General features: G+C 38.6%; 1 protein-coding gene across 2 annotated transcripts; it reads right to left on the reverse strand.

Annotated features, from left to right (window-relative positions):
* Positions 1–6,149: 6,149 nt before the first annotated feature.
* Positions 6,150–19,212, reverse strand: LOC119728883. 2 transcript variants are annotated; one of them, XM_038201318.1, is made up of 7 exons: positions 19,024–19,212; positions 12,472–12,531; positions 11,049–11,195; positions 8,714–8,806; positions 7,667–7,732; positions 7,269–7,352; positions 6,150–6,636 (listed from the first exon to the last, which is right to left on the reverse strand). In XM_038201318.1, exons 1-7 carry the CDS (start codon positions 19,099–19,101, stop codon positions 6,529–6,531), a joined length of 636 nt encoding a protein of 211 aa, XP_038057246.1. In that variant the 5' UTR covers positions 19,102–19,212; the 3' UTR covers positions 6,150–6,528. The 2 variants fall into 2 exon arrangements, with proteins under 2 accessions (XP_038057246.1, XP_038057245.1); XM_038201317.1 differs by having other exon boundaries at positions 11,049–11,194; positions 12,462–12,531.
* Positions 19,213–26,745: the final 7,533 nt, after the last annotated feature.

Raw genomic sequence — 26,745 nt, forward strand, 5'->3', positions numbered from 1 at the left:
GACTTGTTTGACATTTTGGGTTCATAGATACAGGAAAAACCAAGAAAAACAGTCACGTTCCCTGACCCAACTTCAGATGAAACAGAACAATTTATGGACGTTGGGGAATTGTAAGGTCAGGAAATCAGTCTAGCTGGCTTGTACCTGTTCACAGGTGTGTAATTGATTGCAAAGAAAATGCGGACTAACTTAATATCAATTTGGAGCAGTATTTGGAGAAAAAAAATTAAAAATTTCCAACGCCAGTCGGCCGACCAACGTTGGAAATTGTTTAAAAGTGTTTAATACCGGCCAGCCATGTCTTTATCATTCATTTCAGACCGGCCACGTGACAGGCTCTCGACCAATGGGAATGGGTAAACTGTCTTAGGTGTTTATGAATATCTAATAACATTTACGATCAATGTTATTTTTTGCAAGTTGTTAGTAGTTTAAATGTGATATATTCACCAGGCTTGGTGGTGCAAATTTTGTCTTATATTATCTTACTTGAGTCCACTGGTCGGAAGTTCAGAAATTTAGTTGTGCAAATATTATCTTAAATGTGTAATATGTGTATCATTGAGCGAAACTTATATTTTATATATTTTTGTTTGTTTTACTTTTCGATATCTAAAGTTAAGAAAATTTAGCACCGCCTCGATCAAGTTGGGAAAAGCCCAGGCTTTGATGGATTTTTGTAAACAACGAAAGAGGAAAATGTAAATTTTTTATTACATTGTGATCATGGTAGCTACTGTAAAACTCTGTCACTGTTGATTGTGAATTAAATCTCCGAAATATCTGCAGGTTGTTTGCGTAGTACACGATGTGGAAATGTTCACATTTGCTATAACAAATTACTTCTGTAAATTAAGGAAAAATCGGAATGCTTAATTTGAATGAAAGTAATCTAGATATGTATAATAAAATAAAAGAAAGCGAAAAACATTGTATCAAACAGGTATTCGTTCCAATCATTACAATATTAAATATATAGACGTTGCTTTTCAAACATATATGCACACACACACTTATTAACATGTATGCTAGTACATGCGCAATTATGCCCATTATCTGTCGGAATTATGCGCATTATCTGCAATATATTGTGCAATTTCTGTTTAAAGGGTGGTGCATAAACATGATCTTACAGCTATAATGTAGCATTTAGGAAAAATATAGTACACATTTAGGTACATTGGGTTAAAATGTAGGCGCACTGTGATAAATTGGAAAGAATTCCATACCTGGACATCACTTGACACCCTGTGCACAAACCCTATTAGACTGGTCTGAAAATGGTGTTTTCTGAGTAAATGCTTCAATATTTTCCCTGCTAATTTTGAATTTTTAGGACATATCGCTTTCTGGTGATTGAAATGTCATTGCAGGGAAAAATTAGTGATGGCCATACATGGAATTCTTTCCGATAAATTATTGGGAGGGGCACTGCAACCGGCACCCTTGCCCAAAAATATCGGGGGGAGGGGGGGGGGGGACATATTACTGACATTATTGCAGCAGATGTATGCAATCTGAAATGAAACTAGCTGACCTTAGAATTTTAGGCATGAACTGTTGAGAACAGGCTGAACTATGTCCGGAAGAGTATTTTTGAAATGGGAAATTGAAGCCCATCTCAAAAGCTGCCCAAGTTGGAATGTTCTGATATAGCACTAGAAAAAGGTATCATATACACTTTAATACTTGAATCTCGTTCCTGTTATGAAAACAATAACGTAATTTGAAGTGGCGCAGAGAAACCCCGAACATTTCTGCCCACATTTCAATGAAATCCAATGTATACACATTACATATCTCTAGAATAAGGAACGAACTTCGCGTACAAATACAAGAACAGCTGCTCTCGACACTGCATCTATAATATACAGGCTCCTACTTCACATTCAAAGATGTAGGGCCTATATATACACGAAAATGAAAAGTCAGAATCGCAACTTACCCGATTTGTAGATCTTTTTCAGGTAAAAAGGAGAGGAAATCCTTCACGTCTGAATGCATCATGTGGAAGTCAATGCACAGTACGCAGGGTGTCATAGCGCCACCTCTTCCCATTAGCAGATCAAGAACTTCAAGTGGTGGCGATCGGGCCTTACCCCATCCCAAAAATTGTTTCATCACGAGGGTCACTCTTTAAGTATTTTCAACGCCGGCGCCGTACATTAGGGATTGGCAGGGAAAACATCCAAATAAATCCAAATATCCTCTGTAAAATCCCGCGAGAATCGACTGAAGCAGTGATTTTTTTTATAGGGTCAGAAATCCGTACTTTTATACCTTAATCCTCCGAAACACCTTGGGGAAGATAGTGACATTCCGAGTGTCGTTTCTTTGCAAAAAAAGTCATATGCTTTTTTTGTGTGGATCTTGCACCTCAACAGCACGCTTTTCCAGCCAAAATAGACTCTTCTTCAAACAAATCAGAAAGAGCTGTTGGCCTTGCCGAAAAGATTTCCATATACGAAGTTCACTCAACACCCTGCCAGTGTGTACAAACCCTATGAGATTGGACTGAAAAATTCCAAGTGTTTTCTAAGAAAATGCTTGTATTTTATCACTGCTCAAATTGACTTTGATGACATGAAATTGCTATCTGGGGGCTTGTTAGTCAATACAGAGGAAAATTAGTGAACTTCGCATATGGTAATCTTGCCGCCTTGCCTGCCCCCGCGCAGTTGAACAATTTCTTCCCAGAGATTTGAGTTGGGGGAAAAATGAGATCAGTGTCGTCGAGGTTTACTTTTACCTATGCTTTTACTTAGTGCTTCCTAAAATAAGATACAAGTACAGAAAACAAAACCCGATTTGAATGATCGTCCGTTTTAAAATTTGAGCACATAGTTCAGATTTATAGGTACAAGATTGTAGGTTCTTGTTACTTGGACGAATGGAGGAAATTCAGGTAATATAGGTCTAAAAACGTTATGTTCAATTAAAGCACATTTAAAAGAAGTTGACGCGCATGTGCTTTTCCAACGTCGCTATAACGAACATTTGGCTATAACGAACATCCCCTTTGGCTCCCGACATGGTAAATTCCATTGTAATGCACAATCACTATAACGAACAATCATTATAACGAACAACCACTTTTAACGAACATTTTTTATGGCCCCACCATGTTTGTTCATATAGCGGCGTTTTCACTATCAAGAATTTCGGTAAACTTAAGTGCCCACACCAACTTGATCGTCGGCGCTTCAAGTGATGCGCTCTTTATTCGTGTAAAGAAAAAATTCTCCTCATAGTAACCACACAAATACCAATGAAAATACGTTCCAATAACGACATTAAACCATTTACGTTCAGTGTGCTTCGACTGTAAACTTTTTATTAATTTCTGAACAACATAATGTGTATTATTGCAAATATGTAATATATTTAAATAAATGACCATGCTTGTTTACACATGCACAATACATATATGTGATACAATACACAAATGCTTATGCATGCAAATTGAACTTTCCTAAAAATACTCACAAATTTTAGAATCTCAACAGTTACTTGTCACAACAGCTCAATCCGCTTACATATTCAAACCATAATTCCGTTTGTTCCTGTAATTTTATTTACATTTACATTTTAAAATTGAAAACATTCCATTTACAAACAGTTTATTATTCAGTGAGAAAGCAAACATTTTTCCTCGTGAATATTTTTCCTTAAAAAATTGTGTTAAAAATATTGCAACAATACTGGCTTGAAACAGTCAGTCTTTCTAATACCAAATATTTAGTGGGAATTTCCTTTTTTTTTTTTTTTTACCAACAACTGACACAAGGAAGTGATTTTTTTGGGGACTATTTGTATAACAATCACTTAAAAAAAACACCACGAGGAAAAAGCTTGCACAATTTGTTTCAACTCCGGATAACAAACAATATTTAAAAAAAAATGTTAACTGCACGTAAAATTGTGGTAATTAATTTCAAGCTTTTCAGATTTCATGCAGCTAAGGATACTTCAACAGAAATTTTTCTTTTGTTTTTGTCGAGCAACGTTACACATAAAGACATTTGTGGTTTTCAGACATAAAATATGTTGGCAGCACTACAAATAGACATGCATATATTACAACTTTGCAATAAAAATAATAGTTGTTTATTTACAGGGAAAATGTTAGGATAAATGGTTGTTTTAAAAATAGAAATTGTTGATTTTTTTCAAGACCTGTCTCCAACTACAAGCACTCTTTTTTATAACCTTGATAACGAAAGTACTTAGTATAAATTTTAAGTTAGCAAAATAGCACTGACTAATTATAATATGGCAAGCATGCAAACATTATACTTTCTGAGTTCTGACAATTTGCAAGTTTTTTTTCTTGGTTGCACTAACCCCTCCCAATACATAACCTTTGCTCTACCTGATCGTAGAAATCACTTCAGTATTTGAAAACAGTGACTCGCCCATGTTTTATCACAGCATGGAGGTAGAATTCTACCTCCATGAGGTAGAATTCTACCATGAGGTAGAATTCTACCTCTATGATCACAGCCCTCCAATATCTGCCGCTGTACTTTGGGAGTGAACCACAGTACACTGCAAGAACTGCCAAAGGGTATTGACAGAAAGCTTGGCCATGCTGTGAGGAAACTCTTTGGTCAGCAATAAACAATAAGACTAAAGTCAAATAGTCTGTCATGTCTGTGGTAAAATCACTTGGCTGGTGAGTCAAAGAATCCTCCAATACACTTTAGCTGGATTGTAATGGCATGCACAACTGACTTGCAATACACTACACCAAATAAATGAATGCCGCACTTTTACATGATATGAGCCATATTGTTCTCTACAAACGTGTTTTCACCAACATGATACCAATCGGAAAGGTCATTAAAATGTAGAATGTAGAAGTGCACACAACTCATGTCTTTAAAAATTTTGGATTTTTCCTGTAAATTTTGGTATACAAAATTCAAACATTGAGCCATTCGAGTGCTTGTCCTGGTTTAAGTTACACGTTCCTTTTCAGACAGATTGCTTCTAACATATGTGCCGTCATTGTTATGGCAACGTATTCCCCACAGTGTACTTGATATGCATCATATGCGGCGCCAGTTTGATGTTATTCTTAGCAGCTTTGGCTCATCATCAGTTTATCCACTGCTTGAAAAAAATACATTTGTATACATAGAGCTGTTCAGTCTATTGTACCATGGATGAATAAGCCTACACCTCCATGGAGGAATAAGCTTATTGCATTTTGAATTTTTTTAATGTAAATCTAAGCCATAATCTGGATTTTCCTGTGCCCAACCTTTAGAATGTGAATAGTAAATGATCTTAAATACTATATTTGTCTGGTCATCTTAATTCTGGTCTGGTAAGAAAAAGATGTACATGCGTGTTTTAGCATTGGAAAAATAAACAGTAAAATCTAGAAGATTTACAGTGAAGCATCAAAATATTTGAGAAAAATAATTTAGATCAGATTTTGCTGAATACATTTCCCATTTCTGTAGAAACATGCAACAATGCAACTACATGTTGGAGTGAGCTATTTACAATGTGGTAAAACTATAAACACACATGTATTTGTTTAAAATTAATACACCATGCACTTAACCCTAGTGAAATGATGTTCAAGTATTATTAAAAGGCCGATTTTTGTTGGCATTGTTTAAATTTCGATTAAGTTTAGAATCTATAAATCTTTGAAAATCGACAGCGAGTAATAAGAGACAATTTCAAAAAGGCTTTAGAGCCTGTTTGTTCCAATGGATTGACACTTTTTGATAACAGCTACGTTCATTATTTTTGGGTTTCACTGTTTGGGAGAAAATGGCAGTTGAATGTGCATAGAATTTTGAGGTTGGGTTAAAACGATGGGGGTGTTTTAAAGGTAGAGTATATCATTTGTCATTTGTGCATTTTTTATTTAGTTTGAAGCAACAAAAGTGCTCAGCATCTAAAGAAGGGTGCTTAACAACTAATCTGATGAAGTTTTAGCTCAGTGAATGCTGTATATTTAAAGAAAACAGTATTCTAGGATCTCAATTTCAATTCGCTGTCCTAAATTTTCTTTTCTTTGTTGATTTGTTGTGTCAGTACATGGCAGTAAGCCAATGAGCAAACTTTTCTCACAAATGTTTACAATGAACACATTTTTTGGGTTCACAATTTGAACAGAAAATGCCTAAACTGAACAGTGTCTTCCTGAAATGACATCACAGCAACAGCGCCCTCACTTGTCTGGAAAAGCATGGAAAATGTTTAATATACAAAGAAGTGCACTTTAAATTTGACAATTAACCAAAAAAGGGATGTTAAATATTGTTCATACAAGATTCCAGTAGAAAGTTTCACAAAATGTGTCCCTAAGAAAAATTCACTTCTTTAGATTTTGGGTAATACTAGAAGCAGTGTTAAAATGACCACGGTTTGCTTTGCAGGTGCAAGGTTTTTTGTTGTTTTGTTGCAATCATAGGACAAACTGTACATGATAATTACCATACATATTGACTGCTACATGCACATTTGTGTTAATGCATACTTCATGGGCAAACTATTTTCTCAAGTTTAGTCGCTCGGTTTCGGGTACAATGCGGTGTAGGCAGGCGGCCCGTCAAACGATCGGCTGGTATCTATGGTAACTTCAGTCTTCTCGGATTGGCTGATTTCAGGTACCTATAAAAGAAACAGGACGACATAACTGTTAAAGCTGTTGTTCTCCATGCAATCTCATTTAACAAAAAGGATGCGAACATATTTCAGGATATGAGGTCCATGCTCCATTAATAATTTTGTGCCCACAATTTGAACTGCTTCGACCCCAGCCATTTTTCATTGGGCCTTCCGAAATTCTCCAAATTGTCTACTGTGCATCGGAAACCATACGGCACATTATTTGATTTTTCAGACTCCATAAAATAACAGTGTCTAGGCTAAATGTTCACAATTCCTACAAAATCTAACAAAACTTTTCTAAGATCTAGGAGGATAAGGTCAGGGTTACTGGTTTCAACCTGATAACAGTGGCAGGGTTCCAGCCTTCCTAAATCCTACAAAATCGTCTACAGTGTGTCGGAAACTAATGACACATTCTTTGAATTTTCAAGGGGGATCATGCTACATATCAATAACAGTGCAAATCCTACAAACTCTACCAAAACTGTTCAAGATCTAGGAGGATTAGGTTTTTTACGGCTTGCTCGACCTGATAACATCGGCTGGGTTCCACCCCCCCTAAATCCTACAAAATCCTACAACTCTTTAAAGGATCAGGTGAGGACCAATGGTTTTGTCTGATCATCACTCACTCTGATTGTGTAGTTGGCTCTGATCTGAGCTCTGCCATCACGCATTTCCTGGTAGTACGAGAAGACACACACCCAGCACATCAACTGAATAGAAGGGGTTTTCAAAAGAATCACAGTGAAGTTTTAAAGTGACAAATCAGCAAATCAGCAATAAAGTGACAAATTAACAAGTTTTTGTTTTACAATTCAGAAACTCATAGTAATACATAAATATAATCATCAAAGATAACAATACACTTGTTACATCTGAGGATGTCTACTTTAATAAAAAGGACAATGGACTCAAAATGGTCTAAAGAAGATCTAAAATATATATTCATATCCTTCTTCACAAAGTTTTTTTTGGAATAACAAAGGTCTGATTTCTGAAAGACTTTATGGCTGTACACTGTACTTACATCAACGACAAAGAACACAACGGCAAGAAACAACTCAACGAACTCCTGTGGTCCATGCGACATGAACTGCGAGAGGAACAAGAGAACCAGTATCAGAGAGGCCTTTGCTGTTAAACACACTGCCGACTCTGACTTCAAATGTTTTACACAATGCTTTATGCTGATGAATGGGGCTGCAACAATAAGTTGCCTAATTTATTGCTATGTTGGCAATCTGGTTACATTTGGTTTGATTTATGAAAAACTACCGAAGGCCATCTTATAGAGGCCCAAGAGCATGCTGCAAGAAATATCTCTAACTGTAAATCTTAAAAATTCCTCACATGAAATTCTTTAGAGTGATGAGTAGAGATGTGTTGCAAGCTCAACAGATAATTATTTGTGAGGCATACTGGCATATCCTGGCAAAATGAGACACAACTGTGGCAGAGGTCGAAGTGAGGGTTTGCTGGTTATAGGAAAGAGAATCACCTTCTTACAATACTGTTTTGTTGTACTTCAATCCAACATTCAGTGGACATATCGACACGTCAAAAAGTACAATACTGAGAGAAAAGCCTTTAAGGTTTGAAGTTTTATAGTGCAAATGAAAGATGCCAGTTGGTTTTCCTTAAAAACACTTTCATTCAACGATTTTTATACCATTTCTTTAAAATGTGTAGACATATCTAAGGTTATAAATATATCAATACTCAACAAGTTGTCAATAATCATCCCCATTCATTTTTTGCATTTTGTGCCATTATGGCCTGTGTCCAGTTCCGTCTAAGTTTGCCAGAATTAATGCCTCACATATTATGAAGGCTGGCCAGGACTGTGGAGGAAAGTTAGCATACAAGAAGTTTCAATGTTCGTTACATGGCAGTGGTCCGACGGGTCAAATTAAAAATAATAAAAAGATGAATCGTTTGAAAGATAAATATTTGCAGGCCTAGTTGATGAATGTTTTTTTTTTAACAGAAATGGATTTCAAATGCGACTTTGCCAAGCTTGCACAAACCTGAAAGAAATAGTTCAATTTTGAGAAAATTAAAAAAATCTGCTCACCATAGTAATGACGGAGAGGAGGCAGACTAAGAACTGGAGGACGACGAGCATTCCCATGGTAACCAGATAGGGGATGAAGAGGAACCGCTGCAGCTGAATGGGGAGAATAAACAGAACTTGATCCCAAAATAGAAAAAGTGAGAGAATCGGCAGTCTGAAATGCCACTGCACTTGAGTTCAGCTAGCGTATAAGCAGTGCCAAATGGGCCTGGTTTGCATCAACATTATGCAGTGGTGTGAGTGACCACTGATAAAAAATAGCTGAAAACAGCTGAAAAGGTATAAAAAAGCTGAACTTTGGAAATATCCTATATTTTTGTGAACAGCAAGTGAAGGAAAAAAAGCTGACATCCAAAACAAAAAAAAGCTGAAATCAGCTTTAAAGCCGAGATTTCACACCCCTGATTATGAATATGATCAACTTCAGTTACTAGTCCCTCTGCTACAATGCCCCCAGAAAAATTGATTGAAGAAATTATTAATGAAGAAATTCAATGCCCAACCTTTGAAAAAAATAATTGAATTTTCGAGCAAAAATCTAAAACATTTAAGTTGACTTTCACGGACATGTATAGTGGCCCTTCATGAATTGGGTTCATACATGAACATGTAGATGAGAGAAAAAGGCCCCAAGGCGCCCCCCCCCCCCCCATAAAAAAAACAAAAGGACATGTAGCCCCCCCCCCCCCCCCCTGGGAAAAAACCTGTTCTACTCAAACATGTCCAAGTCAATGTGCTTCATACACTACATGTAGTACTGCACACACAGTCATCAACATGCACAATCCATATAAATTGGCATGAGACAAAAACTCTGGATTAACATTGTTATCTCTGGGGAAAGAACTTTCAATTTATATTCAAATGCAGCCCCCTTGGGTTCAGGCTGACTCAAGAGATTAAGGTCATCATGTTTCTGTGAATTTTGACAATACTTTTTTTCTCCAGACAAATCTCCAAGGTGTTTAAGTCAGTAAAGCTGCATTTGCATGCCCACCAGGCAAAATGGCAAACATTGCAGATGCATCTTGTCGCCTCGATTTTAATTAAACTGCTTGATAGAATGGTTTGTCCACACATTTTGCTGTGGCCCCTAACCATGAATAAGGGAATAAATGGATTTACCTGAGCCGAACGCAGAGCACAATGCGACGCCGTTTGGCATTTCGCAATGTTTTCATTTTGAGTCACAAGCACAAGTTGCTGTCGAGTTTTATTTTAGGTGTAACATAAAACAAATGTTAAACACAAAGCAAAAGCATTTTCAATATCATTGTGCAAAATCGAAAAATTTCGATATTCTGATATGGTTACAAAATTGCTATCGGCGATATCGATATCAAAATTATATCAAACAATCGAGTAATATCAATATCGACAGTGCTCACAGAATGACATTCAATTTTTTTTCGAAAAAAAAGGAGAAAGGAAAACGTGTTTTGTGCGTAGCACATCATGGAAATAATAATCTGTTTTGACGGCCAAATAGACTGCAGAGTGAAGAACATGTACAGACATGAAGCTTACACAATAGCTTTATTGCACATAAGTACGCATTATGAAATTCATAAATTGCAGTTTTAGCAGCGAATGTACACGCATCAACTAAGTTTAACTGAACTCATGTTTTATTTGACGCGTGGGATGAAATACATAAATAACCAATGTCACTGAAGGCACTGGACAACATGAATCACAGAAGACGGCGCTAGACAGTGTCACTTTACGCACCATCAACGCTTCCAATTTGCCCTGAAGACAAGCCACGCTTGTAATCTCACTTTTAAAAGCATTGGCTCTTTGCCAACGAATGCAGCGCTGCTATCACATACATGTGGCTACCTATCATTCACTTTCAGGCCACATAAAAGAAATCCACAAATAAGAAGGTAATACGAAAAGTAGAAGTAACATCCGTCACGAGCCAATGTGGCCCATCAGGCCGGCGTTTATCTCCGGTTTCAGTAGCATGAAATGACTGATGAGAATATTTCTATTCCCCCTGGATGGGATGCCAGTCCATCGCAGGTTACTTCCCAGCTAATGCCGGTACCCATTTATACTCCTGGGTGGAGAGAGGCAAGTGAGGGTAAAGCGGCTTGCCCAAGGACACAACATATGGCCAGCGGCTGGATTTGAACCCCTGACCCTTTGATCATGAGTCATGAACTGTCACCACTAGGCCACACTCCCCCAAAACAGTGATAGTTTTTCTTTACTTTAAAAAGTTTTAAAGCTAACGATAATCTGTACAACATGAATTTACTTCAAAATTGAAATGAAACTTCAAATTGTGGAATTTTTCTTGATGGTCATTTGTGGTCATTCATAGTACCTTTTTGACACCGAGGATGACTAGGATGACCGATAGGATCAAGACGGCGTACAGACCGATGTCCACACAGTTGGCAACGTACAGGACGCGCTGTTCCATGCCCAGTCCCGTGCTAAGGGCCGTGTCATTGGACAGTGTGCGGAACCCTGGTTAAAGGATACAAATCGCAAGTTACGAAGAAATCTGGGTATTCTACTAATAATTGCTAAACAAGGCAAATTTCACAGGAAACCGCAGTTTTTAGTTAAAAGATAGGCCATGCGAGAATTTCTTGTCTTGAGCTACATGTACATGTATGAGTTCCGCGCACAAGTACCCCCTCAATGCTTACAAGGGGAGAGTCGCGCAAAGATGCAATTGCATGTATTGGCTGTGCACATACTGTGCACACTTACTTAGAATAGTAAGTACGTTATGTCTGTCATGAGCCAATATGTGGCCTGTCAGGCCGGCGTTTATCTCTGGTTTCAGTAGCATGAAACGACTGAGAATATTTCTATTCCCCCTGGATGGGATGCTAGTCCATCACAGGTTACTCCCCAGCTGATGCCAGTACTCATACCCCTGGGTGGAGAGAGGCAAGTGGGGATGAAGTGGCTTGCCCAAGGACACAACATATAATCAGCAGTTGGATTTGAACCCCTGACCCTCTGATCATAAGTCACGAACTCTAACCACTAGACCACACTCCCAAACCAATAAAAATAGTAATGGGATTTAAATCCGAATTTTGTGCTCCACTATTCAGTTTCGATTTTTGGAAATCGGATCTTCGAAACAACCTTAAAAAAATCCAGCCTTCCATTTTTGCGTACCACAGGTTAAAGAAAACAACTGCAACATTCCCCAATATGCTCCATGGTCTCTTATTGTAACTGCATTCACCTGTTAGCAGCCTTCTTGGTGTATGAATAGCCTGCCCATTCGACTTATCAGAGAGTTCCCATCCCATTTTCTCCCCAATATTACAGTTCTGGAGTAAAGGTCAAGTGGTCATATATTGAATCCTGCAAACTATACCCAATCACTGGGAGGGCATTTCATGTGGCACCGCACTAATGTCACTTTTTGTTGGCGTGACTGTGAGCTGGATGGGACCTTCTGGTGAAATTACATAAATGTTATATATAGTTTCAAAAAAAAAAAAAAATTAGTATAACCGGATTTTGAAATCTCTGATTTCTCTCACCACTAATTCAGGACGAAAAAGTTTTAAGTACTTCATGCCATACATGGGCCAACCACTACGTGCACATTGTGTGTCCCGTCCATGGGGCTCTTGAAAAATGGTAGAAAAGTGCTGTCTCCTGCACATGCATGGCGTCCACTGTCTAGTTTTTGTCAATTAAGGCTGACATAGCCATAGCTCTACAAACACACATTGGACATGGCTATACCTGTACATGTACGTACCGTTACCATAATAGTTGAGATAGCTGTGAATCCCATAGGCAGACAATCCAACAGCCACCAGAGCATAAATCTAATGGTGAAAAAGAAATAAAAGAAAGTCATTGAACTAATCACAACAGAAAATAATTCCACTTGTTAATATAATAATAATATTCCATGATGCGTTTGATGTGTCAGTCGGTGACCTGCTCCAATAAGATAAACAAGACAAAAATCACTGGGTCCCTATTGACACACAATTGTTGTAAAGGCAATTGCAAACATCAAAAAAGAAAACTACCAAATTATTACAAAGTACTAATAGTTTCAAGCATCCTGTAAAATCATGGTACCTGGTGTGCTGTCATTTTCAAAAGTGGAATTTTGGATCAATTTCCAACGATGGTCGGCCAACCATCGTTGGAGAAACACTGATTTTTCTCAAATACTGCACACAATTTACCAAATTTAGTTAGTTCACACTTTGTTTGCAATCGGTCACCCATCCGAGAAGTGAACATCCGCAAGCCAGCTAGTCAGCTTCCCTGAACTGAAATATCTTGGCCTTGTCTTAAGTAGGGTCAGGGAACCAGACAGTCCACACTACAAGACCAGCAATTTTTTTTCTGCATCTATGAACGCAAAACTTTAAACAGTCCAGTGTAACAATATTTGCTATTAAGTACTAACCCCCAAATCCATCCATTTCTGAGAATTACAGAAATGTTGTACATTGTGTAAAGCACCTTTAATGATGTGATTCTCTGCACAATTTTTTTTTTGAAAATTCTCTCCAAATGGCTTACATCAATATAACGGCATTAGGGTGGAACACTGATAGAATCATTTTTCTCACTTCGGTCTATTGACATTCAATATTGGAATTTTCCCTACATAAATGGAATTTCATATTAGAGCTGTGTATACTCAGAGCTGTTCGAGGGTTTTCGAGTTAGCTTGTGAATTTATCTTCCAAGCCCTCGAACAGCACTGGGAATATACTACTACATGTAGTGCTTTGTATTTCAGTCGAGGGCAAATCCCAAAGTTGACTTTACATCTACCCAGCGTGAATAGTAATTGATTGTGGAACCCGCTGCGAAATCAGAATCAAACCGGCCAGCTTCCCCTGGTAAGCTCAATGGTGGGGCGTCAGCTGCACTAAAAAAAAGCAGGTCGTGGGTTCAAGTCCCACTGGAGTGAGCTTGGGAATTTTTCTTGCAAGTTTGCGGACAGCACTGAGTATACAGAGATAACAGAATTATGTTGATGTAAGGCAAAACCCAATGTTAATTTAGCATCTCCCAGACCCACAATTGAATTGTTCAAAATTGTGTTGATGTGACTGTAAATTCTCCAAAATTCATTGTTTGCCAGTTTTGTTCTTAAAGCTATAGTCCATCCTTTGCAGCCATCCGAAAAGTAACTGGCATAATTATTGTTGAAAAACAAACTTGGTTGAAAGATAGTAAGAGAACTAAACTCCCTGTGAAATTATTCTTTCTGGGAAGCTGTCATTTTGAAGTAATCAACGAAAGAAGGCCTTTCCAACAGTGCGTCTTAAGACACACCGTAGGAAAATTTAAATTAGTAGTTCGTTTTGTTATTCGGCGAAGCGCGTGCAAACATTGACACGACGCACACGCGCGCACGGTTGCTATAATTCGTTGGATCAGTGCGCGACGTCGTGAATAGCTGCAATTCAAAACAATTCAAAACATGATTCAGTAAATTTTGATTTGAAATTGAGATCCTAGAATGCTATTTTCTTGGAATATACAGCTGAAGCTGAGCTGAAACTTCATCAGGTTAGTTGTTCAGTATCCTTCATTAGATTTGAACACTTCGTTGCTTCAAATGAACAAAATGCACAAATTAGAAATGATGGACTATAGCTTTAACAATTTTGTGGGAACGGTCACAGTCCAGCATTAAGGAACTGTTAAATTAACCAAAATGTGGGAATAACAAATAGGGATGTGAATTTACGGGTAGTACGGGAACTGGGTGCCCGATTGAAAAAGAACCAAATATGGGTACCCGGGTACCTGTAGAAAAGAAGCCCAACCCCAAAATTCAGATCTCAGAAGTTGCTGTTCAGATTTTTCATAAAAGTGCACACGATAATGCCGTCGCATCGGTGTGTCAATGCAGCAAGATACAAGTGTGTGCAGTGAGCTTAGTGGTGAATACCGCAACTTAGCGAGCATCATAAACATGAAATAGGCCTACATGTATGTTTTGTTTTTCCATGTGGACTGGTTTTCATTATGAAAAAAATTCCCCACAAATGACACTTCAAAACCTTTCTTTTTCATTGCCTGAGAAGTGATTACATATTAAATTTGTAAAGTTGGTTTAGGGGTTCCCCGATTCCATAATCGGGTACAAGGTTCCAATGTATGGCACTAATAATGAATAGACTTGTACAAGTCTAACACCGTGCAATCTGATACACGTAGTGTACATATTTGAGGTGTCTTGCCAAGGACTTTGTGTCAATAAGAGAGAGTTTCCTGTTTCCCATGTCTTGTGACTCACAGCCAAGTACAGCCGAACGTTGTGCAACAACATGCTATGTGTACTAAATGCACAGCAGACAGCCAGTAGCAAAATGTCAACTCCTCAATTTTTCAATCAACGTCACATTTTATTTCCAATTATCTGCACAAAACTGTCAAGCTGTAGACACAGTTTTCAAGGGGAACAAAACTGACAAGAACTGACCATTAGAACACACATTTATTAAATATTTTTTTTTTTTTGGTCAAGAACTGCAGCCATTGGCAAATACCAAAGGTCACAGCTCCTGTTACTAATACTAGACATTGTGCAATTTCAAAACGACATTATCTTTTTTTGCAAATGTCACTCAGTTAACTCCATGGTATACAACATGTATCATCAGTTTTATGCCCGGTAGTGTTAGGTGCGTTTTTAAGTGTTTGTGATTTTTTGTCAAGTTTTTTTTTTTTTATAATTGTGGGATATAGGTAGGATTTTTTTTACAAGATTCATGTTCCTTTTCCGTGAAGCTTTTCTTTATAGGCCTAATTAAAAAAAGGAAAAATTGAATTTTCCCCTTTAAAGGGATAGGCCTATAGGCCTATACAACATGCTTTTGCTGTTACTTTCAGAAATGGATGAATTTGGGAGTTAGTATTTTATAGCAATTGATGTTACACGGACTTGTTTGAAGTTTTGGGTTTGTAGATGCTGGAAAAACCATTAAAAACACTCATGTTCCTGTAGTATGGTTCCCTGATCCAACTTAAGATAAAACAGAGCAATTTATAGACTTAAGGGAATTGTAAGGTCAGGGAACCAGTATTATGTAAATTACTAAATATGGTAGATTGGGCGCAGTAGGCCTATTTACAAAAAAAACACCCAGTTTTATCCAATGCTGGTCCGCTGACCAGCGTTGGCATTTATGATACAAAAATACCACTTTTCTTTAAAATGACAGCACACCAGGTGCCATTATTTTACAGGATGCTACTTCGAGCAGTGAAACATTTTACTGTATGCCTACTGTGCAATTATCCTTCATTTTATGTAATTTCTTTATTTTGACATATTTATGATGCTGAAAGGAATTAAAATATGACTAAAACTAGGACGAGATACCTATTTAGGTAAAAAATAAAAGGTACATGTATTTCCATCAAATTCATTTGTACTCTTTTCATATTATGTGCCGTGTTGTTTGTTAGGATTAGGATCCCTTACTGTGGTAATTTTGTGTGTGTAAAGGATGAAAAATGACTACTTTTACATACTTGGCTTTTTCTCAGCAACCCAAAGTGATATTTTCATGATTTTTTTCAGTAGGCCCCCCCTATTTAAAAGAAAATTCTCTTCTAGCTTTAATCTGATACCCAAAGCATATAAATCCACAGATCCCTTTTTTTAAAGGCAAATGTTTTAGGGTTGATTTTTTTGGGGTCACCCTTTACAGGTAAGTTACTCTAAAACTTTGTGCAAAAGTAATCCAGGGAAATCCAGAGTCCTCCGGGGAAACTTACAAAAAAATATGCATGGCTTACTTTTACATGCCATACCCAATTCCCTACATATTTTGAAATTCCCCAATGTCACACTTAATGGATTCATTAAGGTAGACCCAGAACCGAATGCATTGTGACTTGAATAACTGATACAAATATTCGCTTCTTTCTGGGCCTAACTCTCTAATCTTGTGATGTTTCCCCCGAGATGGAAAGCCATCTTCATTTCCATCTCTGTAAAATTGTATGCCCGAGGCATTGACTATGATTTATGAGATGAAAAGATGGATATCTGCCTAGATGTATTGTATATCCCTCTGCGTTCTGTTCACAGCTCCTTGCATCAAGTTATACAATGCATTAGATGGGATCCTCGGGGAGGGGAGGGAAGAGTGAATAGGGGGGAGGGGCGGGGAAATCATTTTCTTTTTTTTAAGAATAGATGGAGTTGTGTATGCGAACCTCCATTATACGCACGATCACAGATTATTGAAGGAAAAAAATTATGTGGTGACCCGCTATTGAACACAACAGAAAACAAAAATGACAAGATTCAAATTCTTGATGGTTATTATGACAATTACAACTGCTGTTTTGCAGTTGTGCCCAAACAAAAGATTGATAAAAAATGCTACACCGTATCATACAACTGTTATTAGGTCAGTCATGTTGCCAGTACATGCAAATAACACACAGCAAATATTGCCCTTAACCTTCATTTGGAAAAAAGTCCGTACTTGAACCCCACTTCTTTTTCAATATTCTAGCCCCCAAACAGTTGCTTCCTGTGCGATTATTTCCTCCATTTTCCCTCCTACATTAGACTCTCCTCCTTTCCTGGTCCTCGGACTTAACAGAGCGACGAGTCAGAAACAAAAATTAAACAGCTTTAATGAAAAGTAGGATTTGAATAAAAAATAAAAGTAAGAAAAGTAATTTGGGAAACTTAAAAAGTTTCAAACCCTCTCCCTTCGAAACTCAAAACCCACATTAAATTACCGAAGCGCTTCAATTGCTGCAGTGTCAGAATTCAGAATCTTATAAATCTGCAATGTTTAATATGCTATATTTTTTACTATAACAGCTCCGTGAAAATAGCTGTGTTAATAGTATGTATGTTGTCTTATAAGAGTGCAGGATTGTCCTCGCGGTCATTTCTATAACCGTTTGATTTTCTCTGATTAGGCCAAGGGCCGCGACCCTAAAAATTTTATCGGCAATTCCAAAAAAAATAAAACATTAATGATTGAATTAATATTAAAAAAAAGTTGTTGTTACATCAGTTGACTGTCTGGTTCCCTGACCTGACGATATTCAACATCAGGATATTTACTTTGGCTCTCGAAACCAGGCTACGGGTATCAACCGAATAGTTCTCAGACTTTATTTAGGCCTATTTCCCTTTTAACATGTATTTTAAAAGAATCCTCAAAAGCTACGGAACACCAAGAAAAAAACGAAAGAAATGCGAACCCTGCTTGAATAAGAAGTAGGATTTGATTAAAAACATGAAAATCAAAAGTAAAGAAAAAGTACATATGGCCTAGGCATAGTATTTAAAGGGAAAAAAGGGGGAAAAGAAACAAAAGTATAACAATCTCTATTCCGAACGAGAAATGTGATTAGTACCGCGATAATACGGCGTCCCATCCTATAAGAGGGTGAGTGTGCTTCTAAAACATAAATAAAAAACAAACAATGTCTAAATATGAAAATCAAAACTTGACAAAGTTCTACATTTTCGGGTACAATGTACACATGTTCGTATGGCCCTTATTTACGAAGGTATTCCAGTAAATTGGCCATATTTATCATGGGGCCACCACAAAGTAGCCAAGTGGATGGCAAGATGAGCTACGTGTAGTATGGATGCAAAGATCCCTGGTTCCATCCACATCGTAGAGTTTCGTTGAGATAATTTTAATTTAAGGGGAAAAGAGAACGAGAGCCTAAGTGTCTTGCAATGATTCAAAGGACAAACATAAAGTATCATAAGTGGTACCACTGGAGTTGTGATAATGGCGCTATGAAATTTAGCATGATGCATCGCGTCACTTAGCCCCATAAATGTGGCCAATTTACTGGACTACCTCCGTAAATAAAGGCCACACTTGGAACATGTACAAAAACATACTTTGTCAAATTTTGATTGTCACATAGAGGCTTAGTTTGTAGTTTATTTTTGCTTTAGAAGCATACTCACCCTCTTTATAGGTTAATCAGAAAGTGTTGCCTTTTTCAGACGTCTATTTTTTCGTGAAATTTCATGTTAAAAGTTTGATTTGCAAACGTGTGCCAACGAATCTAGAAATTTCACAAAATAGAGCAAAAATAAACTACAAGTACAAACTAAGCCTCAATGTGACAATCAAAATTTGACAAAGTTCTACATATTTTTGTATATGTTCAAAGTGTGGCCTTTATTTACGGAGGAAGTCCAGTAAATTGGCCACATTAATGGGGCTACGAGTCGCTGTGCATGCTGTGTGCGTTTCATTTCAGATCTTGCTGCTGGACCAGTGACCAGCTGCAGGTGTCAACGCCTTGAGGACACTTTATAATAAGTGACTTACCAAGCTGTAGGCACAGCTAACAAACGTTCCTTGACGCAGCTCCCAACAAGCACAGCATGTTGTGATTAAAGGCATCATAAGATCCCAACGAAATCTCCTTCGACTAGCCCCAAACGAGAGCAAAAGACTGACTAATTTTCCACACCAAATTTGTTTACTTTTCTTAAGCAATCCTCCAAATGTGACAGTCGCCACATTATAACAATAGAGGGCGCTCTTGATCCTTAATAGCTCCATGGATAAACCATAGAGATATACTGACTAGATCGTGTCAGTGTAATTTCAACATAAATCCACATGTATGCAACAGATTTTATTCTTTTAAATTTAAAAATACAATTTGTTTTTCTTATATTGTAAATATTTTTTCTTTATATTGTCACCAAAAGAGTGCTTCATTTTTGTTTAATTTAAATAGACTAAGTCTAAGATTCGGAATGAATTTTTTTGTTATTAAAACACTTGTTTCCTTTAAATCATATTAAATTTATTTTACCCCGGTTCCTGTCAATTTTCTAAGATTTTGTGTCAAATATCTCGGCCAGTTATTGGACGCAATTTCAATCCAATGCAATATTTTATTCTTGAGTTATCGTCTCCACAAAGAGTGTCAAAAGAGACTAAAATTCGAAATGAATTTTTCGTGATTAACGCCTATTTTCTTTAAATTATATTAAATGTATTCTTCCACGGTTCCCGTCAATTTTCAAACCGGTTGTGTAAAATATCATGGTCAATTATTGGACGCAATTTCAATCGAATGCAATATGTTGTTCTTGAGTTATCATCTCCACAAGGAGTATCAAAAGAAACTAATCTTCGGAATGAATATTTCGTGATTAAAACGCTTCGGCCTATTTTCTTTAAATCATATTTAATTCATTCTTCCACGGTTCACGCCAATTTTCAAACTGGCTGTGTCAAATTTCATGGCCAATTATTGGACGCAATTTCAACCCAATGCAATATGTTGTTCTTGAGTTATCGTCTCCACAAAGAGTGTTTTTTTTTAATGGGCAGGTTGTTGATCTGCATCAATTTGACAGAAGTCTTGGCGCTGACCAGTGTTTGTGTAGGGCGCCCTCTTCAGGAAGAACTAGAGAGTAGCAAAAAGCACACTGTTGGCCGTTGATTATTGTCATTGTGTGCATGTTTTCTTCCACGGTTCCAGTCGATTTCTACTTTTTCTGTCATTACATCAAGACTAATTATCGAACGAAGATCCATTTCAATACCATTTGTTTTTTCTGGAGTTATTGTCACCAAAAGAGTGCTTCATATTTTGTTCAATTAAAGTAGACTAAGATTCGAAATGAATTTTGTGTGTGATTAAAACACTTATTTCCTTTAAATCATATTAAACTCATTCTTCCCCGGTTCCCGTTAATTTTCTAACATCTTGTGTCAAATAGCTTGGCCAGTTATTGGACGCAATTTCAATCCAATGCATTATTTCGTTCTTGAGCTATCGTCGTCCCTACAAAGAGTGTGAAAAGAGACTAAAATTCGGAATGAATTTTTCGTGATTAACGCCTTTTTTCTTTAAATCATATTTACTGTATTCTTCCATGGTTCACGTCAATTTTCCAACTGGTTGTGTCAAATTTCATGGTCAATAATTGGACGCAATTTCAACCCAATGCAATATGTTGTTCTTGAGTTATCGTCTCCACAAGGAGTGTTGTATTTTTGTTTAATGGGCAGATTGTGATCCGCATTGACAGAAGCCTTTACGGTGCTGACCGTGTTTTGTGTAGGGCGCCCTCTTCAGGAAGAAATTATGACTAATCATCGAACGAAGTTTAATGATTTCATATGTGTTTCTAAGTTGACAGCAAATTTCCCCAAAAATTCCAGCGCGAATTAGAAGCCACCACATATTTGATTTTGTTCCGATTCGAGCGTACAATAGTGCATTCGGTCCCTCAAGTCCCTTGAAATTGACGCACAATTTGACTTCCCTAAAAACGCCACTGAATTATAGAACATGTATATGATCTTGGTTTCTTTTTTTCATTTCACAAAACTACAATTAATTTGGTTGGATTTTTGGCAATATGCAGTTTCCTTCCATTTTCATTACTTATTATCCCCCATTGACCGTCGATTGCAATTTTCTGAATAACGCTGCGACTTGACAAGTCCATGGAACCGTTTGGCACCAGTTTCTAATCAAATTTCTGCCAAAAGCAGTAAACTTTTCAGAAATGTTTTCGTCTGCCGCATTTTAATTTAAATGAAAAATTGTTGTAATCCAATCAAATTGACCAGATTGACAAGCTGCGGTCACTCCTCGCACTTCTGACCAATCGCTGTTGCCCGTTCGCATTACGTCACCAGCCTCCCATCGTCTGATTCTCATTCCAAAAAAGTAGGCCCTCCAGTTTGATCAAATAAATATTTGTCGCCAGAAATTTCACGTATTCTTCTCATTCATGAATGCATTCATGACCGTACTTATCTATGTTTTTTTATTACTTCAAAAAGCGCAAAGATCTCCATTAAATCCCAACAGAGGGCGCTGTCATTCAATTACAGCGGGAGCATTTTGCTTGATTGCTCTAAAACAGAGGGTCGGAAAGGAGTGTTCAAGGTTTTTTTCCCTGGATGGGTCTTCAAATCTATTTGTTTGGGCCTATCCCAAGTTAATCGTTTTGGACAAGAATAATTAAATTATCAAATCAACAGAGGGCGCTATCAAATCCACATTCAAAACCTACTGCGATCGGCCACTTTGACTGTCGGGGAAGTCAAAATGACAAAAGCACAAAGATCTTTATTGAATCTCAACAGAGGGCGCTGTCAATCAATCACAGCAGGAGCATTTTGCTTAATTGCTCTAAAACAGAGGGTCGGAAAAGAAACTGTCATGTTTTCGCCCCGGATGGGTCTTCGGATCTGTTTTTTTTCTTTGGTCTTTCCCAAATTAATCGTTTTGAACAAGAATAATAATTGCACAGGTTAGCACTCATCTAAGACAGAGAAACAATAACATATTGACCACAGGTCTTGACTTAAATATTCGTTTTGGGCATTATAGGAGAGCCTTCATTTTACATTCTTAACCTAATTATGATTACCAATAAATGCACAAGAGTTTCTTGAAAAGTACAAATAATGAAGTCATGAAAAAGATGTACATTGATTTTATTCGGTAATTATTTTGATATTCTGTCCAGCTGTCCGTATAAAATCATGCAGTCATTTCGGCTATCTCCAAATGTCCTCTCATAATATATGACATCCTAAGTACTTTGGTATTTTCCCCTCTTATACTCCCTCCTTTTAAACCCACAATTCCCCGAAAAAAATCTCCTGGACACCCCTGATCAAAATAGATCCCTGTGTATTTTGGGTAAGATGTGGATTACATACGTTGGAACATGTTCCCTTCGGGGATCATTGTAAATGGTTAAAAAAAATACTCTGCAGATTTACAACTTATCCTTGAGCAGCTGGTCAAATGTTTTTGTAAGCATCGATGAAGTATCGAGTAGGCAGGAACACGAGGTCTTTGAAACCAAACTGTTGTGTGAGGATTACGACACACCCCCATGTATTCTCGGAAAATGGACAAACTTGCAGTTACAGTTTCTTCTTAAATTGAGTTGAGTACCCCTTTACTTTAAAACACAGGAAATCAATCCCATTTTGACTTGGACACTACGTCAGAGACCCGGGGTCAATCGCTTCTTGGGAAAGACGAGAGATGCGACCAGACTATAACACAACCCAAAGACGTCTTAGATTTATTTGAAGAACCTTCTATGAGAAGTGAAGATGACCTCTGACCCTCTGAACACTCAAAGCACATATCCCACGTATACGACGTCGGCTATACGAGAAGAACAGAATACGAAGACTGGGAGAGTTTAGTGACGTCATATCTACGTGCTTCCCATGAACCGTTTCGTCCAAAAGACCCAGACTTGTGTTTTCCTTAAACTCCGATGACGACTGCACGCTTGTGACTCTAGGTCTTTCAACCTGCAATTGACGCGCCTCTCATGTCTGGAATACTGAAAAGAAGGTTTTCCAAACCGTTGATGCTTTTTACTAATCAGAATTCTTAATTAGAAACATTCTCTACAGTCTACCTTGTGTCTGACATCATTGATACAATGCGTGCTACACGTAAGTTAGACCAAGCACACGGTTTGATTTTTTTCATATTGTTTATTACTTTTTAAAATGAAATACAGGCCTATCCTGTTGGGTCTTGTCTAAACTAATGCACTTCGAATTCTGTCACCGCCCCCCTGAAAAAAAAAACCGGCGCAAGCGGGCGCCCTCGCAAAACGCTTCCTTTCTGAACTACAACGTGAGTTCACATTCCACTCCGCACGTTCTAATTATTATAAATAGTGCCCTCTTGCGTTAATATTCTAGAAATGAATAATTTCGAGGGGCAATGGATATAAATACAACTTTCCGGCCCTTGTGAAAGCTTGGAGTTCAGATCCGTTCGTCTGCCCCTGAGAGATCCCTTAAGGGTTTTGCAAAGTTCCGCCGCTTACGTCTAACATCCCCCACGGACATAGCGAAAGGTTCTTCAAACACTTCCTACGGAAATATCATCTCAAACTTTCCCCCCCAAAATCATAAAACTATGACACTTTCCGGGCCCCACATGACAAGGGCCACTTGGCAGGGCATCGGTTAGGGGGTATTTATGGGATGTGTTTTTCACGTTTCAATGTCTCGGTGCCGTTCAACCGTGCTTTTGTGGCGCGTCGATCGGCGCAAGTACGGGCGATGTAAATCGCACTCCGCAGTCTGCCGCGATGGGACTTGTACGTAAGCGCGTAATGTCGAAAGCTCGAAGCTTGCTCGCCTTGTATTTGCGCTCGTTTTACGTCAGATGCCTGGCTTGAACGTGACCGAATAGTATTGGAATAAAAACAAATGGTATCTTCAATTACTTGTGGTTAACTTGAAGGTAGACATTTGGCAATATTTTGCCAAACTTTCACGTTTTAGATTGTTTAGTGACCTTATTTCAAAGGGTTCACAGCTGAGAACGACAGCCTTTTTGTTATATTTTATATGAATGGCAGAATGGTTAGGAGCTTTTTAAAACCCGCGCTACAGTACTGTTGTTGGAGAGGTAATTCTAGCTCAGGTGAAACATGCTAAATGTATCAAGGCCTACCAGCCAAAACTCAGGCACTTTGCACGGTCCTCGTGTGCTTTTTGCAGGGAAAGTAAATTTGCTATTAATTAGGTGGCATGGCTGATTGTATGTGCTGGCACGCTTCGCACGTAGCTCACTGTTGTCACTAAACTGATACCTGATCTCATGCATCATGAATGAGGACAGGCAATGTACTGGCAGCGTTTTAAAACAAACATTAATTTGATCCCACCTTTCCCTGGATTTGTCTAGCGTGGGCAATTAGGTCGCGTACGCGCAGTCATACGCGTGTACGAATTGACTGCGTGTCAGAAGTCAAAAAGGACAACGACGGTGTTGATCGTTCTCTGACTCCACTAACTTGAATCTCGGAGGAATTTGAATCTAAGCAGAGCTCGTACGAGCTTGGTCCCCACGGCTTTTACGCAGCGTGAAGAGCGGCATCCAAGCATGCGACGTTTTTGCGTCACTGCAGCACTGAACCATGGTTCAATCATGGAGCAAGGAACAGAACCAACGTCATCATCGAAGGCATTGAATAGCAAACGCCTTATTGTGTCCAAATAGGTTTCATGTTACACTGTAAAAACGTTGGGCAAAATGGGTTGATATGTAGACCAACGTTGGTCAACATATCAACAGGTTAAACTCTTGGGCAATATTCTTCCCAATAGTTGGAAAATTTTTACCCAAATTAGGTAATTTTAAACCAATTTTGGGTAAAATTATATTGCCCAACAGTGTTTTGCCCATTATTATTATTATTTTTTTACAGTGTATGCTACTCTGCTGCACTCATCAGCATCAAAAACATTCTTAATGTATTCTAAAGTGCGATATGACCGTCACACGGAAAACAATTTTGTTTCAAAACTAGTTCATTGGCAGAGCAGCGTGGGAAAAGTATTATTATTGTGTCAACATCCACTGTATTGTTTTATTCTTATTGTTGCTGCGGGGGCCAGGGGGTGGGGGGGGGGGGGGGGAGGGACAGACGAGTTGTTATCTAAGTAACTTACAAAAGTTCAACATTTGCACTCCTTGAATAAAATACGAAGTCTTGGAAAAGTGAGGTGAAATGGTGTTCCTGATGAGAATTTCGTTCAAAATCTGTTTGAACCGGACTTGGCATTTAGTGGGGAAAAAAAATCGCGAACCGGACACAATCTTTTTCATTGACAACTGACAGATAAAGACAAAAAATCGACAAAGGCACCTAACCCTAGACGCAACGGAAACATTTCTTTGCGGGAGCTGTCTTACATGTCTGGAGGTAACGAGCCGGAGCTTACTCGGGGCATACCCGGGGGCCGCTTTCCGGGAACCGAAATGTCCCTCGCAGACTGACGCGACGCGCACTGCCTCGGTACATCTCCTGGGTAAACTGAGCGACGTTACAGTGGTGTTTTCGCTTAGACGTATATGTGCAAAGCAATCGCCTTGTTGGTGCACTTTTCAGTTTGAGCCTCCTGAGAGAAGGAGAGAAGTGGTCCTGCACCTTGCCACCTATAGGTATATGCCCTTTTAGCTCCGGAAAGGTCACTCATGAAAAGGACAACTTGTTTTTAGTTTGTAACTTGACAGTCTCTCAATCTATCCATCTTTGGGCACAGGACGTTCCATCCGGTCCCTTAAAACCATAGACAGTGTCTTAACAATAAGTAATAAAACCAAGTTTTAAAAGGTCTTGTTTAATTTGAAATCTTAAACTCTGGTCAAGACTTGGATTCAAGGGTATAGCCAGCCCAATTTGTGGGGAGGGGGGGGGGGGGGGACCGGGAGGGGACCCCAAATTTGTCGACGGAGAGGACAATGGCGGAAAGAATTACGCAGAACGCCAAAGATTTGAATGTCGGACACCAGGTGGCGCTGTTCAAGGTTAACCGTACTGGATCGAACGGCGATTAAAACAAACAAAAAACCACCTCCACCAAACCCCCCCCCCCCAAAAAAAACCCCAAAAAACACCAGAACATCCAAAACCGTGTCTTGTCCTTATGCTTTACACAACCAAAAATTGACTTAAAAGAAAGACGAAGAAAATTGTAGGGAGGTGTGGGTGTCTACATGACTTTAACAAAGTTGAGTTCCGCTTCCGCCATAGTGTTATTCCTCAATCTTGTGAAATACTGTAACAGCGCCCCCGCGCGCTACTAAAAACCGAAAACGTGACTCTGAAAAGTATGAAACAGATTATATTCCAGATAGCCTTTAGTCGTTCCTTTCTTTTTTATTTTTAGTCTGAAGATGTCCAAGGATTGTTTTCGTACATGCAATGTCAGTGGCACCGTCATCTGAGAAGAGCTGGACCGGCGGGATCCGGCGAGGCGAAGAGCACAGCGAACCCTGTCCGTAAGAGAAAGGTTCTCTTTCCGCGGGCCATTGTCCGGAGACACCAAATTTAGCTATCGATGCCGCTCGCTTGTGCTCATGGACGTCCGTGTCGTCGCAGCACGTACGTTCAACTCCTTTGCTCATGGTGCAGGAGTCGAGTACGCGGTGAAAACGTGAGTGCAGCGTCGAGGCAAAGGGGTCGGGCAGCGCCCCAGCTAAGGGTTTATGACGTGGCATTCACAATTCCCCGATCA

This window comes from Patiria miniata, unplaced genomic scaffold (genome assembly GCF_015706575.1).
Source record: "Patiria miniata isolate m_02_andy unplaced genomic scaffold, ASM1570657v1 HiC_scaffold_20, whole genome shotgun sequence".
NCBI lineage: Eukaryota > Metazoa > Echinodermata > Asteroidea > Valvatida > Asterinidae > Patiria > Patiria miniata.

Coding starts and splice junctions, on each gene's coding strand:
- LOC119728883 (XM_038201317.1), bottom strand. CDS start 19,101: ATGATGCCTTTAATCACAACATGCTGTGCTTGTTGGGAGCTGCGTCAA. Junction 12,532..19,023: donor TTAGCTGTGCCTACAGCTTG/GTAAGTCACTTA, acceptor TTTCACCATTAG/ATTTATGCTCTGGTGGCTGT. Junction 8,807..11,048: donor TCATCCTCGGTGTCAAAAAG/GTACTATGAATG, acceptor CTCCCCATTCAG/CTGCAGCGGTTCCTCTTCAT.